At 53.9% G+C, this 15,526-nt stretch overlaps 1 protein-coding gene across 1 annotated transcript in view; it reads left to right on the top strand.

Annotated features, from left to right (window-relative positions):
• Positions 1-10,484, top strand: part of LOC144675703 (tumor necrosis factor receptor superfamily member 10B-like) — a 92,023-nt gene extending 81,539 nt beyond the window's left edge. The window contains exons 5-11 of the mRNA XM_078536336.1: positions 1,874-1,968; positions 2,067-2,168; positions 2,810-2,857; positions 3,204-3,250; positions 4,960-5,202; positions 6,294-6,342; positions 7,845-10,484. Coding sequence (XP_078392462.1) covers positions 1,874-1,968; positions 2,067-2,168; positions 2,810-2,857; positions 3,204-3,250; positions 4,960-5,202; positions 6,294-6,342; positions 7,845-8,131 — 871 coding nt within the window. The 3' untranslated portion in view covers positions 8,132-10,484. The remainder of the gene's footprint in view (positions 1-1,873; positions 1,969-2,066; positions 2,169-2,809; positions 2,858-3,203; positions 3,251-4,959; positions 5,203-6,293; positions 6,343-7,844) is intronic.
• The last annotated feature ends 5,042 nt before the right edge of the window (positions 10,485-15,526 follow it).

The raw sequence follows: 15,526 nt of genomic DNA, 5'->3' as shown, positions 1-15,526 counted from the left end.
CCCAGGCCAGTTCAAGTACAGGGTTTGATACAGAGTAAAACTCCCTCTGCACTGTCCACATCAAACACTCCCAGGACAGGTACAGCGCAGGGTTAGATACAGAGTCAAGCTCCCTCTGCACTGTCCACATCCAACTCTCCCAGGACAGGTACAACACGGGGTTAGATACAGACTGAAGCTCCCTCTACACTGTCCCAATCAAACACTCCCAGGACAGGTACAGCACGGGCTTAGATACAGAGTAAAGCTCCCTGTTCACTGTTCCCATCAAGCACTCCCAGGACAGGTACAGCACAGGGTTAGATACAGAGTAAAGCTCCCTCTGCACTGTCCACATCAAACGCTCCCAGGACAGCTATAGCACGGGGTTAGATACAGAGTAAAGCTCCCTCTACACTGTCCCCATCAAACACTCCCTGGGCAGGTAGAGCACAGGGTTAGAAACAGAGTAAAGCTCCCTCTGCACTGTCCACATCAAACACTCCCAGGACAGGTACAGCCTGGTGTTAGATACAGAGTAAAGCTCCCTCTACACTGTCCACATCAAACACTCCCAGGACAGGTACAGCACGGGGTTAGATACATAGTATAGCTCCCTCTGCACTGTCCACATCAAACACTCCCAGGACAGGTACAACACAGGGTTAGATACAGAGTAAAGCTCCCTCTGCACTGTCCCCATCAAACACTCCCAGGACTTCCACAGCACAGGGTTATATAGAGAGTAACGCTCCCTCTACATTGTCCCAATCAAACATTCCCAGGCAGGTAAAGCACAGGGTTAGATACAGAGTAAAGCTCCCTCTACACTTTCCACATCAAACACTCCCAGGACAGGTACAGTACAGGGTTAGTACAGAGTAAAGCTCCCTCTACACTGTCCACATCAAACACTCCCAATACAGGTACAGCGCGTGGTTAGATACAGAGTAAAGCTCCCTCTACACTGTCCACATCAAACACTCCCAGGACAGGTACTGCATGGGGTTAGATACAGAATAAAGCTCCCTCTACACTGTCCACATGAAACACTCCCAGGACAGGTACAGCCTGGGGTTAGATACAGAGAAAATTTCCCCCTGCACTGTCCACATCAAACTCTCCCAGGACAGGTACAGCACAGGGTTAGAAACAGAGTAAAGCTCCCTCTACACTCTCCCCATCAAACACTCCCAGGACAGGCACAGCACAGGGTTATATAGAGAGTAACGCTCCCTTTACATTGTCCCAATCAAACATTCCCAGGCAGGTAAAGCACAGGATTAGATACAGAGTAAAGCTCCCTCTACACTGTCCACATCAAACACTCCCAGTCAGGTACAGCACGGGGTTAGATACAGAGTAAAGCTCCCTCTACACTGTCTCCATCAAACACTCCCATGACAGGCACAGCACAGGGTTATATAGAGAGTAACGCTCCCTTTACATTGTCCCAATCAAACATTTCCAGGCAGGTAAAGCACAGGATTAGATACAGAGTAAAGCTCCCTCTACACTGTCCACATCAAACACTCCCAGTCAGGTACAGCACGGGGTTAGATACAGAGTAAAGCTCCCTCTGCACTGTCCACATCAAACACTCCCAGGACAGGTACAGCCTGGTGTTAGATACAGAGTAAAGCTCCCTCTACACTGTCCACATCAAACACTCCCACGGCAGGGACAGCAGAGGGTTAGATACAGAGTAAAGCTCCCTCTACACTATCCCCATCAATCACAACCAGGACAGGTATAGCACGGGGCTTTGTACAGAGTATGTCTCCCTCTACACTGTCCCAGCAAACACTCCAGGACAGGTGCAATGCAGTTAGGTTCAATGATAAGACCATTTCCCGTGGTTTGAATATTCTTGTCATCTGTTCTGATTCTCTAGCTGTCCAGAAGGTCAGATTGTGAAGGTTGAATGTTCTCGAACATCAGATACTGTGTGTGGAATGGCAGAAACCTCTACGGCAACGCTATCGGGAGGTGAGCGTTTTTATACTCTCCGTGCTTCTTTAAAAGGAGCTGTTCTATTTTGTTCCCGTGACCTACGTGTTAATGACTGGAATCTCCTGTTCTTTCAGATGCCATTGCTTTGATTGTGGTGTTGCTTGTTATGCTGATTATTCTGTGTGTCTCTCCGATCATTTGCTGCAAGAAGACTCGATGCAAGGAACAGTTTCACAGTGAGTGTATTAATAAATCAATCGGATTCAGGCCTTGTTCCCTGTCTCTGGTTTACCTACAATTTTGTGGATGTCCCAATGTTCTTCACAACTAATAACAAACATTTGTAACATAGTCTCTGTTGTAGTCCTAATTTGTGCAAAAGCAAGATCCCACAATCACCAGGCTGATAAATGACGAAAAGCACAATGAATAAATGTTGGCAAGGACATTGAGGCGAACTCCCCCGCTCCCCTGACATATTGCCATGGGATCTTTTAAATCCACCCAAGAAAGCAGAGGGGTCTCGATTTAACCTTTCACTCGAAAGGCAGCCCCTCCCACAGTGCAGCGCTCCCTCAGCACTGCCCCTCGGACAGTGCAGCGCCCCCTCGGCACTGCCCCTCGGACAGTGCAGCGCCCCCTCGGCACTGCCCCTCGGACAGTGCAGCGCCCCCGCGGCACTGCCCCTCGGACAGTGCAGCGCCCCCTCGGCATTGCCCCTCGGACAGTGCAGCGCCCCCTCGGCACTGCCCCTCGGACATTGTATAGAATGTGAGCCTGCATTTGGTGTCGCACTGCCTTGAACCCCTGGCCTTCTGTCTTGTATCTAACAGCAATGAAATTGCTGTGATTGTTTCTCTCGTTTTATTCCCTGCAGCGATCCATTCAATGGTTAACACATGGCTGCGCAAACCGGACTCTGCAGGTAAGTGAGAAATGGGGACCAGACGAGACTGTCACTGGGCAATGAGGGAGGGCGGCGTGGATTCAGGGGCACAGGAAATCCTGATGAGCAGAGTGATAACTGTGGGCTAAAATCCAGTGCTTCATTCCTAACCTTACACCCCTGACCCCCGCTCCCGATGATTCCCACTCTCCCCTGGTCCTTGAAGAATCCCAGTCGTGAGCCAATTTTCGGAATATCTTGTACCAGTGACGATGTAGTATGAATGACATAACATGCAGGCCACCATCTGGGGAATTGGGGGGATGTTTTGGACATTTGTACTCTTTGTATTTTATGTCTGTGATGTGAGTGTCACGTCTCTATGTTACAGATCCTGGAAGTGAGGCTCTGGAGGACGAGCACCTACCACAGGTGAGTAAATGGTTAACGTCCTACTGATAGGACCCAGATCTCCAGCTCTTGTTTAAACACCCAGATTGATCCTCCTTAATGTTATAGGGCCAGGCTGCAGTAACTCTGAATTAGTGAGGGCAAGTCAGGACATGCCCTACCCCTGTAGGGCTATACAGAACAAAGGGGAGGGAGATGGAGAAACCTCTGCTTTTACAAACTCCCGGCTCGAGATTTAAATAGCTGGTGGTAGCTTTCTGCCATTTGCGTTTTGTCTTCAACACTGGGATGGTTATATTGTCAGCGGGACCCAGGCGTGGGGTGTTGTATTGTTGCTACTGAAGGCTGGGATGGGCCCTCAGAACTCAATAGGCCCTATATTCTCCTTTGCAGTTTCGGACGATTGAGAGATGTATTTACGGGGAAGCCAGACAAGCATGTGAGGGAGAAGGGAATAGAGGATTACGGTGGTAGATTTAGATGAGGAAAGATGGGTGGAGGGGTGGAGTGGAGCATAAACACCAGCATGGCCTGGTTGGGCCGAATGGCCTGTTTCTGTGCTCTATATCCTATGTAATCCCATGAGAGGTGATCCCATTGAAGCATATAAAAATCTGAGGGGGCTGGACAGGGGAGATGCTGAGAGGATAAGGGGAAATTTTGGACTGAGATGAGGAGAAATTTTTTCGCTTGGAGGGTTGTGAACCTTTGGAATTCTCTACCCTCAAAGGCTATATTCTCACTAGGGCCTCGAGGATATTCAAGACTGATCTATAGGGAATCAGGGAAAGAACGGGGCATTGGGATTGACATAGAAGTTCAGCCACAATCTTACTAAAGGAAGCTGCAGGTTTGAGGGGCCGAGTGGCCTACTCCTGCCCCTATTTCATACGTTCTGGTTACTCGATCACGGGGAAGGATGAGGTGGCTGCCGGTGGTGACTCTATACCGGGAGCTGTGTTAAGCTCAGTACTTACACACAAGGGAAAGGGCACCGTCAGTGGAACAGATTTAGGAAGGTGGACTGCCGAAGACAGTGAGGTGATCACTGAGAATGTCAAACCTGTCATAAAAAATTGATTTAAAGGGTGGTGGTGATCAATAGCTTTTACTCGGTAATTTCTCCCCAGGAGGGCATATTAAACTGATTACAGGCATCGAGAATTTAACAAACATCCTACACTGTTCTCCTGGGCACCTGGGCTGGGGAGTGCTCGCTATCTGCATTCCACTGAAGGCTCCATTTGTTCTCATTCTTTCCTGGTCTGCTGTTCACAGCAATAACACTTCATTTTTTTTTCTGCCCATTGATTAATTCCTCCTCAATCCTCAACCACATCCCAACCCTCAACCCTTACAAGTTGTTGTCCCAGCTCCCCTTTGTCACAAAATGCGCCATGGTTTTCTGAGGTGGGGGAACGAGAGGTGTCAAACAGGCAAATGTATCCACCCTCCACGCAGACCTGTTAGAAACTGCATCCGAATCCCCCACACATCCTGCTACAAACCTTCAGCGAATCCTTATTGGCACAGAAGGAGGCCATTCAGCCCATCGAGTCCATGCCGGCTCTCTGTAGAGCAATCCAGTCAGTCCCATTCCTCCACTCTATCCCCGTAGTCCTGCAAGTTTATTTCCCTCAAGCCCCCATCGGAAATCATCGACTGGACAGTTCCTGCACAGTTGTTTGGAGACCCAGTGTGAAGCCTAACCCCCCATCTTCTCCCCATAGGATATTGGAAGCCAGGCTCAAAGAAGGGGAGCAGTTGAATGTGGAGGCAATGAGAGGATGGACAATGATGTCAACGAAGCTCGGAATGAGAGGGAGGCTTTACTGCAGAACAGCCCGAATGCCTTAGCAAAATTTCAAGCTGAAACCCCTGTGCTGAGCCCATCAGATGCTGGGTCACCCTCCGGCTCAGGGGTTGACCCTCTGATGGTGCAACCTGAACAGACTGACCCCAATGATCCGAGGGTAAGTACCTGATAAAAGCTTTCCATCTTAATGCTCATCTTTGTGTTGCTTTTGGGAACTTCCTCCCCTGGGTAACCTGGTTGGGGAGGGGAGGTAAGCAAAGTTACCCACTTTGGTCAGCGGGGTAAAGAAGCAAAGTATCTTTTTTAAAGGGTGACGGACTGGGAGATGTTAGTATTCAGATGGCCCTGGGTGAGCTTGTACATGAATTACAGAAAATTAACATACAGGTACAGCAAGAAATTAGGAATGCTATCTTAGCCCTCATCAGAATAAGGAAGACTTTCTACAATTATGGAGTACTGTGTACAGTTCTGGTCTCCTTATGTAAGGGAAGACTTACATGTTTAAGAGGGAGTGCAGCAAAGGTTCACGAGGCTGATCGCTGGGAGGAGATTGTCCTGAGAGGAGAGATTGAGTAGAATAGGTCTATACTCCCCAGAACTTAGAAGAGGTGAGCTCGATGACATGTATAAAATATTTAGAGGGCTTGAAAGAGGAGATGGTGAGAGGCAGTTTCCTCATTTGAGGAATCCAGAATTAGGGGGTCACAGTCTCAGAATAAAGGGTCGGCCATTTTGGACTGAGATGAGAAATTTCTTCACACAGAGGGCTGTGAATCTTTGGGAATCTGTCTACCCCAGAGAGTGGTCGATTGTGAGGTGTTGAGTATATTCAAGACAGAGGTTGATCTGATAGATTTCTTTTGGCCAGCAAGGGGCATCAGATGAGAAAATGGAGTTGAGGTAGAAGATTCGCCAAGGGCTGATGAATAAAGCAGCAGGCTCGAGGGGCAGTATGGCCTACTCCCATTCCTTTTCCTTGTGTTCTTATGCGACACCTTAACTTGAATTAGCTTCTCCATTTTAAGTTTCTTCACTATAGATTTACCACACCAACTTGAAACGAACAGCTTGGGAATTCTAAAGGTACATGAAACACTCATTCCGGTTAGCCCTGTACACACAAACCTCACACACCAGTGTCTGAACATACAAGAAATTGCATAAGAATTTTCAACAGATTTAACTGTTATGAAAGCTTTTGCCATTCACCCTTTTCATTTCATATTATTGACCTGCATTTTACAGGAAAATCCTCAACCTTTTCAGATGGTCGAAGAATTTCCTGATAGTGAAGGTAATCTTCTAAAAATTGATCTAATTGTTGGTCACTGGTGGTTGGAATTGTGACTAAATCATTTCCTCTTTATTTCCTGTGGGTTTCCCTTTAGGTCTGTGGAAAGGCTCTCACCCTTGTTTTCAAATCCCTCCATGACCCCTCACTCCTTCCCTATCTCTGTAATCTCCTCCAGCCTCACAACCCTCTGCGATCTCTGCACTCCTCCAATCCTAGCCTCTTGTGTATCCCTGATTTCTGTCGTTCCATCATTGGTGGCCGTGCCTTCAGCTGCCAGAGCCTTAAATTTTGGAATTCACTCCCTACATCTCTCCAGCTTCCTCACTTTTCCTTTAAGATGCTCTTTGAAGCCTACCTCTTTGACCAAGCTTTTGGTCACCTGTCCTAATATCTCCTTTTGTGGTTGAGTTTTAAGTTTTCTGTGATAAGGTTCCTGTGGAGCACCTTTGCGTGTTTGACTGCGAGAGAGGCGCAATATAAATACAAGTTATCACATCACAGTCAGTCGTCAGATTCTGTTGCCCATGGCGACCAGTCTACTATGGGTGGAGGGAGGGCAGTTGTGCAGGGGGCCTCTGGGCAGAGCGGAGGTCCTGAGCCCAGCTTTCTATTATTTGGCCATGGGTTTGAATCCAGGTTCCTGCGAGTGAAACGATGGCGTGAGTCAGGGCATCACCAGCTTCATACCAGTCATGAAGGTGCTGATTCATCCTGACGTACCAGGCTTCACTGCCCCAGCCCCAGCAGACCTGTCTGTCACACAAGGTAGGTGGGCAATTGGACTTTGAACCTGTTCGAGCCTGGCCATGCCGAGTGACTTGGAACTCTGTTATGTAATCTGCATTGACCCTACTGTGCACCCTTTCTCCCCCCCGCCCCCCTTCCCTGAACTGGACTAACTCTGATCTTAGCTTTGGGGGAGACGGTGGCTTAGTGGTATTGTCACTGGACTAGCCATTCAGATTAATTTTAATAAAGGTATTTTAGATTCAGGTTAATGCTCTGGGGACAAAGGTTCAAATCCCGTCATGGCAGCTGGTGCAATTTAAGTTCAATTAATAAATCTGGAATATAAAGCTATTCTCAATAGTGATGACCATGAAGCTATCATCGATTGTTGTAAAAACCCATCTGGTTCACTAATGCCCTTTAGGGGTGGAAATCTGCCGTCCTTACCTGGTCTGGCCAAATGTGACTCCAGACCCACAGCAATGTGGTTGACTCCTAACTGCCCTCTGAAGTGGCCTAGCAGGCCACTCAGGTCAACAAATGCTGGCCTTGCCAGCGATACTGACAGACCCTTGAATGCACTGAGATTATCCACTGCAGTTGAACCCCCTCTGTTTTGCTGTGTTGGAGGCTGACCAGATAAGGTATGATGGACAGGTTGCAAAATATTCTCCTCTGCAGCTTTTGGGTTGTACGGCTGTTCTGACGCAACTTAGCTCTTGGGAAGCGAAGAAACAAAAATGAGAATCTGCTTGTGGTTTGTGGTTTTTCAGGCTTGAGGCAGAGTTTCTCATCGTTTGTTGATGTGGTCCCTATCGTAAGGTGGAAGGAGTTCATGCGGAGGCTTCAGTTGACTGAAAACCAGATCGTAGAGGCTGAGCGCAATAATGCGTTCAATGTTAAGGAAGGACATTATCAGATGCTTCATACTTGGCTTCAGAAAGCAGGTAACAGAGCCTCGATTAAGGCTCTGCTGCAGACCCTACATGAAATGGACCTGGTGGCTGCAGCTAATGAAATAAGCCTATCCATACTTAGTAATGGAAGCAAAGAGCACTGAATTTTTGGGATGATTTTGCTGACGGTTTGAACAGAGAAACATGAATGTTGGATGAATCCTCCAGTAGCCAGGACTGGCTGGGACCTCACTGTGGTTTGAGGCTGGACGACTATTTCACCCATGAAGAAAAACAATGGATTCTGAGCTCAGTGACTCAAAATATTCCTGATTCTTCAGTTCCTCTGGTTCACTGTCTGCATTCCTGACCTTTCAATCAAATTCAGCATTGGGCAGCAATGCCCAGAGGAACTTTATAAGTTGAAGGATGTGCTTTGTATTTAATGCTATTTTTTAATAAAAGGTATTTTAGATTGTTAAACAGAGCGACCTCCCTCAACATTTGATTCAAAATGAATGCACGGAATTCTGAAGACGTGAGCTGACAAAAGGACCTGTTATCATTGGCCTATTGTTTAGAGGCTGGCTGGTGTCTTATTGGCGCCCTCAGTCAGTTGGCCGGCTGATACTGCTTGAGAACTGCTAGTTAAGCACGTTATGATGTTCCTGTAACCAGTGAGCAAGAGCTCCACCTGCTCGGGAACTTCATCCAGCTACCCGTCACAAAAAAAAATAAGAATCAGAATTAATTTCAGTTTTTGCTACTGCGTGATGTGGCGCCGAGCAGGTTTTACTTCCTTTTCCTGGCCGGGTAAGATAAGAAGCATTTCCGATTGGCTGTTGCATTGGCAGGCTGGATGGAGGAGAGGCCTGGAATCCCACTCCTGCTGGACTGTGCATCCGACGGACCATCAGACAGCAAAGGCTGGTGGCACAGTTGAAATAGTGAGCTGCTGCTCAACGTCTCTGAAGCAGAGGGCAAAGGGGGTGATGAGGGCAAAGGGGGTGATTGATCCGCCCTGAGATGTTGTACTGGGAGGGGGACGGGGGGAGAAGCTCAGCAGGTCTGCTGTGCCTTGAACAGAGTTGGGGGGAGCCAACACAACAGTGACTGGGGCTCACTACAAGGTGCTACAGCTGTGTAGCACTGACTGAGTGTATGCAACACAGGGTGACATTCTTTTGGAAACCAAATTCATGGACGCACAGGGCAGAGAGCATAAAGCAGAACAGCCAGGACATAACACATAGATTTGTGTAGCGAAACATGTTTAACAGCTAATATTACACATAAACACTACACATAGCATTACTATGGATGTGACATGACACTATTGAAGCCCGTTTAGCCAGTATTTGCAAATAGTACAATGATTCAGAAAAGTCAGTTTTCCACTTGAACTGTCTACATGGTCTATCAGAGAAACTCTTCACATCATTTAACAACCTCAATAATTGCCTGGTCATGCAGAACTTGAATCTTGCTGAAAAGAGAGACATGTTGTTGAAGCTTTACCTCTTGCACTCATCAGGACAAATGAAAGAATGCCAAATTTCAAACGTTCACAACAATTTATTCTACAGGAGAAAAATCACAACAATTGATACTGCAGGAGAAAATCACAACAATTGATACTGCAGGAGAAAATCACAACAATTGATACTGCAGGAGAAAATCAGTACCTTTTTCTCCTGTGGTATAAATCATTGTGATACTTTAAAATTTGGCATTCTTGCATTTGTCCTGATGAGTGCAAGAGGTAAAGCTTTGACAACATGCCTCACTTTTCAGCAAAATTTCAGTGGTGCTGTGCCATCTATAGTCAACCCTCAGTTTGAAATCAAAGATTCCTGTAGCTACTGCAAATTTCTTTCAGTAGATTTTTAGCTCAGTGCAGTGTGAGATGTGTTTGAGTTTGTGACCAGTTTCTCTGATTCCATCCTTGAAGAGTATGGGAGGACTGACTACAGGGCTAATTAGGGCGGAGAGGATTCTGCAGTTGAGAGAGGGAGGAATAAATATTGCTGAAAGGATCGGAACTCGAGAGGGAAAGCATCAGTTGTGACTGACTGGGGTAGAGTCAGAATGGAGTGATTTCAAGTCCCACTGCAGAGAGTGGGCACTTTAGCTGCTGTAATTTCTTGCATTATGACACTTTTTTCAGAACTGCCTGTCTGTGCCTCATGTATTGAGTTGAGTGCAACCAATAAGCTACCAGTGCTGATTGCTGGAACCAACTGAATGAAGGAGCTAGTAACCAATTGGATTGCCTATGGCTGGAGCTCTGCTCGGAAACCTGTAATGGGATCTAAGAGAGGGAGAGAGAGAGAGAGAGAGTTCATCACAAGTGCGATGACTCTGAGATTACTGACTCCCTCTTGGCTAATTTAACATTGTTGTCAATAGACCCAAAACATTGTTTGCACAATTGTTTATGGTAAATTGCAGAAGTTGTGTTTCAATCAACTGTTTCCAACAATGTGAAAATTTAAATAAATTGAATTTAACAATGAATGTTGGTCTTATCTTTGAGATAGACTTTTTTTTTAAAAAGTGCACTTCACAACTACTGGTGGTATTTTGGACACTGTTTGATGGGAACAGTGTGGAAGGAGCTTTACTCTGTATCTAACCCCGTGCTGTACCTGTCCTGGGAGTGTTTGATGGGGACAGTGTAGAGGGAGCTTAACTCTGTATCTAACCCTGTGCTGTACCTGTCCTGGGAGTGTTTGATGGGGACAGTGTAGAGGGAGCTTAACTCTGTATCTAACCCCGTGCTGTACCTGCCCGGGGAGTGTTTGACATTGACCCTTTATGATATTTTTCCCTTTTATGAGGTCACAGTCACTGCTGTCCTCTAGTGCTGATGTCACTGTTCCACCTGGTTTATATTTGACCTGGCCCCTGAGCCTGGAGGCAGTGAACATGCTCCCCCAACAGGACCATCAGTAAATGCGGTGAGTCCCAGGTTCAGGAGATAATGCTGGAGAAGGTGGCTCTCTTGTTATGTACTCTTGTATGGTCCCTCATCTGACTCCTACAGCCTGCTTTCTGACAGTGAATGCCAAGAGGCTCCACCTAACTCTAGCATGCAATGCCTCTGACCTTGTCCCTGTCATTGCCTCAGTACTCACACAAGTTCAGGGGGCATTTTGCACTGATCAGAAATTAACTATTGGGGCCAAGGGCAGCGTCTGATGGAGCTAATCCAAATTGATGTGGATTTGCAGCCTGTTCTCCCTCCCCACTCCCCACTCTGGCTGACCCACCATGGCCTTCCACTGGATGTCATTCTGGAGCTGGGGCCGATCATAGTGCCCCTTCCCATCTCTAGTTAATCCATTCATGCTGATTCCATTTCTAGTTGAATTTTAAACATTTCCCTCTTCGTTTCTTGTACAGAGTGAGGAATCCTGGACATCTCCAAGAACCACTGCAATTCTCATTCCCTATTTCTGTGTCTTCTGCCCTTTATTTGTTCCTCACTGCTTTCTCTCTCCCCCATCTGGACTTTCTCTCCATCTCTCACGCCTTTCGTCCTTGTGTGTCTGTCTCTTTCTCTCACTCTGTCTCTTTTGCGCTCTCTCCCTGCCTCGCCCTCTCCCTGCCTCGCCCTCTCCCTGCCTCGCCCTCTCCCTGCCTCGTACTCGCCCTCTCCCTGCCTCGCCCTTGCCCTCTCCCTGTCTTGCCCTCGCCCTCTCCCTGCCTCGCCCTCTCCCTGTCCCTGCCTCACCCGTGCCCTCTCCCTGCCTCACCCTCGCCCTCGACCTCTCCCTGCCACGCCCTCGCCCTCGACCTCTCCCTGCCACGCCCTCGCCCTCTCCCTGACTCGCCCTCGCCCTCTCCCTGCCTCACCCTCGCCCTCGGCCTTTCCCTGCCTTGCCATCGCCCTCTCCCTGCCTCGCCCTCTCCCTGCCTCGCCCTCTCCCTGCCTCGCCCTCTCCCTGCCTCGCCCTCTCCCTGCCTCGCCCTCTCCCTGCCTCGCCCTCTCCCTGCCTCGCCCTCTCCCTGCCTCGCCCTCTCCCTGGCTCGCCCTCGCCATCTCCCTGCCTCGCCCTCTCCCTGCCTCGCCCTCTCCCTGCCTCGCCCTCTCCCTGCCTCGCCCTCTCCCTGCCTCGCCCTCTCCCTGCCTCGCCCTCTCCCTGGCTCGCCCTCTCCCTGGCTCGCCCTCGCCATCTCCCTGCCTCGACTTGACCTCTCCCTGCCTCGCCCTCGTACTCTCCCTGCCTCGCCCTCTCCCTGCCTCGCCCTCGCCCTCTCCCAACCTCGCCCAGCCTCTCCCTCGCCCTCTCCCTGCCTCGCCCTCTCCCTGCCTCGCCCTCTCCCTACCTCGCCCTCTCCCTGCCTCGCCCTTACCCTCTCCCTACCTTCCCTCGCCTTCTCCCTGCCTCGCCCTCGCCCACTCCCTGCCTCGCCCTCGCCCTCTCACTGCCTCGCCCTCGCCCTCACCCTACGTCGCCCTCGCCCACACCCTACCTCGCCCTCGCCCAACCTCGCCCTCACCCTGCCTTGCCCTCGCACTGCCTCGCCCGCGCCCTGCCTCGCCCGCGCCCTGCCTCGCCCGCGCCCTGCCTCGCCCGCGCCCTGCCTCGCGCTCGCCCTGCCTCGCGCTCGCCCTGCCTCGCGCTCGCCCTGCCTCGCCCTCGCCCTGCCTCGCCCTCGCTCTGCCACGCCCTCGCCCTGCCTCGCCATGCCTCGCCCTGCCACGCCCTCGCCCTGCCACGCCCTCGCCCTGCCACGCCCTCGCCCTGCCTCGCCCTCGCCCTGCGTCACCCAGCCTCGCCCTCGCCCTGCCTCACCCTGCCTCGCCCTCGCCCTCGCGCTGCCTCGCTCTCGCCCTGCCTCGCCCTCGCGCTGCCTCGCCCTTCCTCGCCCTCGCCCTGCCTCGCCCTCGCGCTGCCTCGCACTTACCATGCCTCGCCCTCGCCCTGCCTCGCCCTCTCCCTCTCCCTGCCTCGCCCTCTCCCTACCTCGCCCTTGTCCTCTCCCTGCAGCGCCCTCTCCCTGCGTCGCCCTCTCCCTGCGTCGCCCTCTCCCTGCCTCGCGCTCGCCATGCCTCTCCCTCTCCCTGCCTCTCTCTCTCCCTGCCTCGCTCTCTCCCTGCCTCTCCCTCTCCCTGCCTCTCTCTCTCCCTGCCTCGCTCTCTCCCTGCCTCGCTCTCTCCCTGCCTCGCTCTCTCCCTGCCTCCCCCTCTCCCTGCCTCCCCCCTCTCCCTGCCTCCCCCTCTCCCTGCCTCGCCCTCTCCCTGCCTCGCCCTCTCCCTGCCTCGCCCTCTCCCTGCCTCGCCCTCTCCCTCTCCCTGCCTCGCCCTCTCCCTCTCCCTGCCTCGCCCTCTCCCTCTCCCTGCCTCGCCCTCTCCCTCTCCCTGCCTCGCCCTTGCCCTCTCCCTGCAGCGCCCTTGTCCTCTCCCTCCCTCGCCCTCGCCCTGCCTCGCCCTCGCCCTGCCTCGCTTTCACCAAGCCTCGCCCTCGCGCTCGCCCTCGCCCTGCCTCGCCCTCGCCCTGCCTCGCCCTTGCCCTGCCTCGCCCTGGCCCTGCCTCGCCCTGGCCCTGCCTCGCCCTGGCCCTGCCTCGTCCTCGCCCTGCCTCGCCCTCGCCCTGCGTCGCCCTCGCCCTGCCCCGCCCTCGCCCTTCCCCGACCTCGCACTGCCCCGCCCTCTCCCTACCTCGCCCTCTCCCTACCTCGCCCTCGCCCTCTCCCTGCCTCGCCCTCACCCTCTCCCTGCCTCGCCCTCGCCCTCTCACTGCCTCGCCCTCGCCCTACCTCGCTCTCGCCCTCTCCCTAGCTCGCCCTCTCCCTACCTCGCCCAGCCTCTCCCTCGCCCAGCCTCTCCCTCGCCCAGCCTCTCCCTCGCCCAGCCTCTCCCTCGCCCAGCCTCTCCCTCGCCCAGCCTCTCCCTGGCCCTGCCTCGTCCTCGCCCTGCTTCGCCCTCGCCCTGCGTCGCCCTCGCCCTCGCCCTGCCCCGCCCTCACCCTGCCCCGCCGTCTCCCTACCTCGCCCCTGCCCTCTCCCTGCCTCGCCCTCGCCCTCCCCCTGCCTCGCCCTCTCCCTACCTCGCCCTCGCCCTCACCCTAGCTCGCCCTCTCCCTACCTCGCCCAGCCTCTCCCTCGCCATGCCTCGCCCTCGCCATGCCTCGCTCTCGCCCAGCCTCGCCCTCATCCAGCCTCGCCCTCACCCAGCCTCGCCCTCGCCCTGCGTCGCCCTCGCCCTACCTCGCTCTAGCCCTGCCTCGCTCTAGCCCTGCCTCGCCCTCGCCCTGCCTCGCCCTCGCCCTGCGTCGCCCTCGCCCTGCCCCGCCCTCGCCCTGCCCCGTCCTCGCACTGCCCCGCCCTCTCCCTACCTCGCCCTCTCCCTACCTCGCCCTCACCCTCTCCCTGCCCCGCCCTCTCCCTACCTCGTCCTCGCCCTGCTTCGCCCTCGCCCTACCTCGCTCTCGCTCTCTCCCTAGCTCGCCCTCTCCCTACCTCGCCCAGCCTCTCCCTCACCCAGCCTCTCCCTCGCCCAGCCTCTCCCTCGCCCAGCCTCTCCCTGGCCCTGCCTCGTCCTCGCCCTGCTTCGCCCTCGCCCTGCGTCGCCCTCGCCCTCGCCCTGCCCCGCCCTCACCCTGCCCCGCCGTCTCCCTACCTCGCCCCTGCCCTCTCCCTGCCTCGACCTCGCCCTCTCCCTGCCTCGCCCTCGCCCTCTCCCTGCCTCGCCCTCTCCCTACCTCGCCCTCGCCCTCACCCTAGCTCGCCCTCTCCCTACCTCGCCCAGCCTCTCCCTCGCCATGCCTCGCCCTCGCCATGCCTCGCCCTCGCCCAGCCTCGCCCTCTCCCTGCCTCGCCCTCTCCCTGCCTCGCCCTCTCCCTGCCTCGCCCTCTCCCTGCCTCGCCCTCTCCCTGCCTCGCCCTCTCCCTGCCTCGCCCTCTCCCTGCCTCGCCCTCTCCCTGCCTCGCCCTCTCCCTGCCTCGCCCTCTCCCTGCCTCGCCCTCTCCCTGCCTCGCCCTCTCCCGGCCTCGCCCTCTTCCTGCCTCGCAGTGCCTCGCAATGCCTCGCCCTCACCCTGCCAAACTTTAGTCCTGCCTTGCCCTTTCCCTGCCTCGCCCTCGCCCTCTCCCTGCCTCGCCCTCTCCCTGCCACGCCGTCTCCCTGCCTCGCCCTCACCCTGCCTCGCCCTCACCCTGCCTCGCCCTCACCCTGCCTCGCCCTCTCCCTGCCTCGCCCTCTCCCTGCCTCGCCCTCTCCCTGCCTCGCCCTCTCCCTGCCTCGCCCTCTCCCTGCCTCGCCGTCACCCTGCCTCGCCGTCACCCTGCCTCGCCCTCTCCCTGCCTCGCCCTCTCCCTGCATCGCCCTCTGCCTGCCTCGCCCTCTCCCTGCCTCGCAGTGCATCGCTCTCGCCCTCGCCCTACCTCGCCCTCTCCTTGCCTCGCCCTCTCCCTGCCTCGCCCTCTCCCTGCCTCGCCCTCTCCCTGCCTCGCCGACTCCCTGCCTCGCCCTCGCCCTCGACCCCTCCCTGCCTCTATCTCTCCCTGCCTCTATCTCTCCCTGCCTCTATCTCTCCCTGCCTCGCCCTTTC

Source organism: Cetorhinus maximus, unplaced genomic scaffold, assembly GCF_964194155.1.
Source record: "Cetorhinus maximus unplaced genomic scaffold, sCetMax3.hap1.1 HAP1_SCAFFOLD_1113, whole genome shotgun sequence".
In the NCBI taxonomy this organism is placed as follows: domain Eukaryota; kingdom Metazoa; phylum Chordata; class Chondrichthyes; order Lamniformes; family Cetorhinidae; genus Cetorhinus; species Cetorhinus maximus.
The sequence above is the reverse complement of the archived record's forward strand: the minus strand, read 5'-3'. Positions and strand labels throughout refer to the sequence as shown.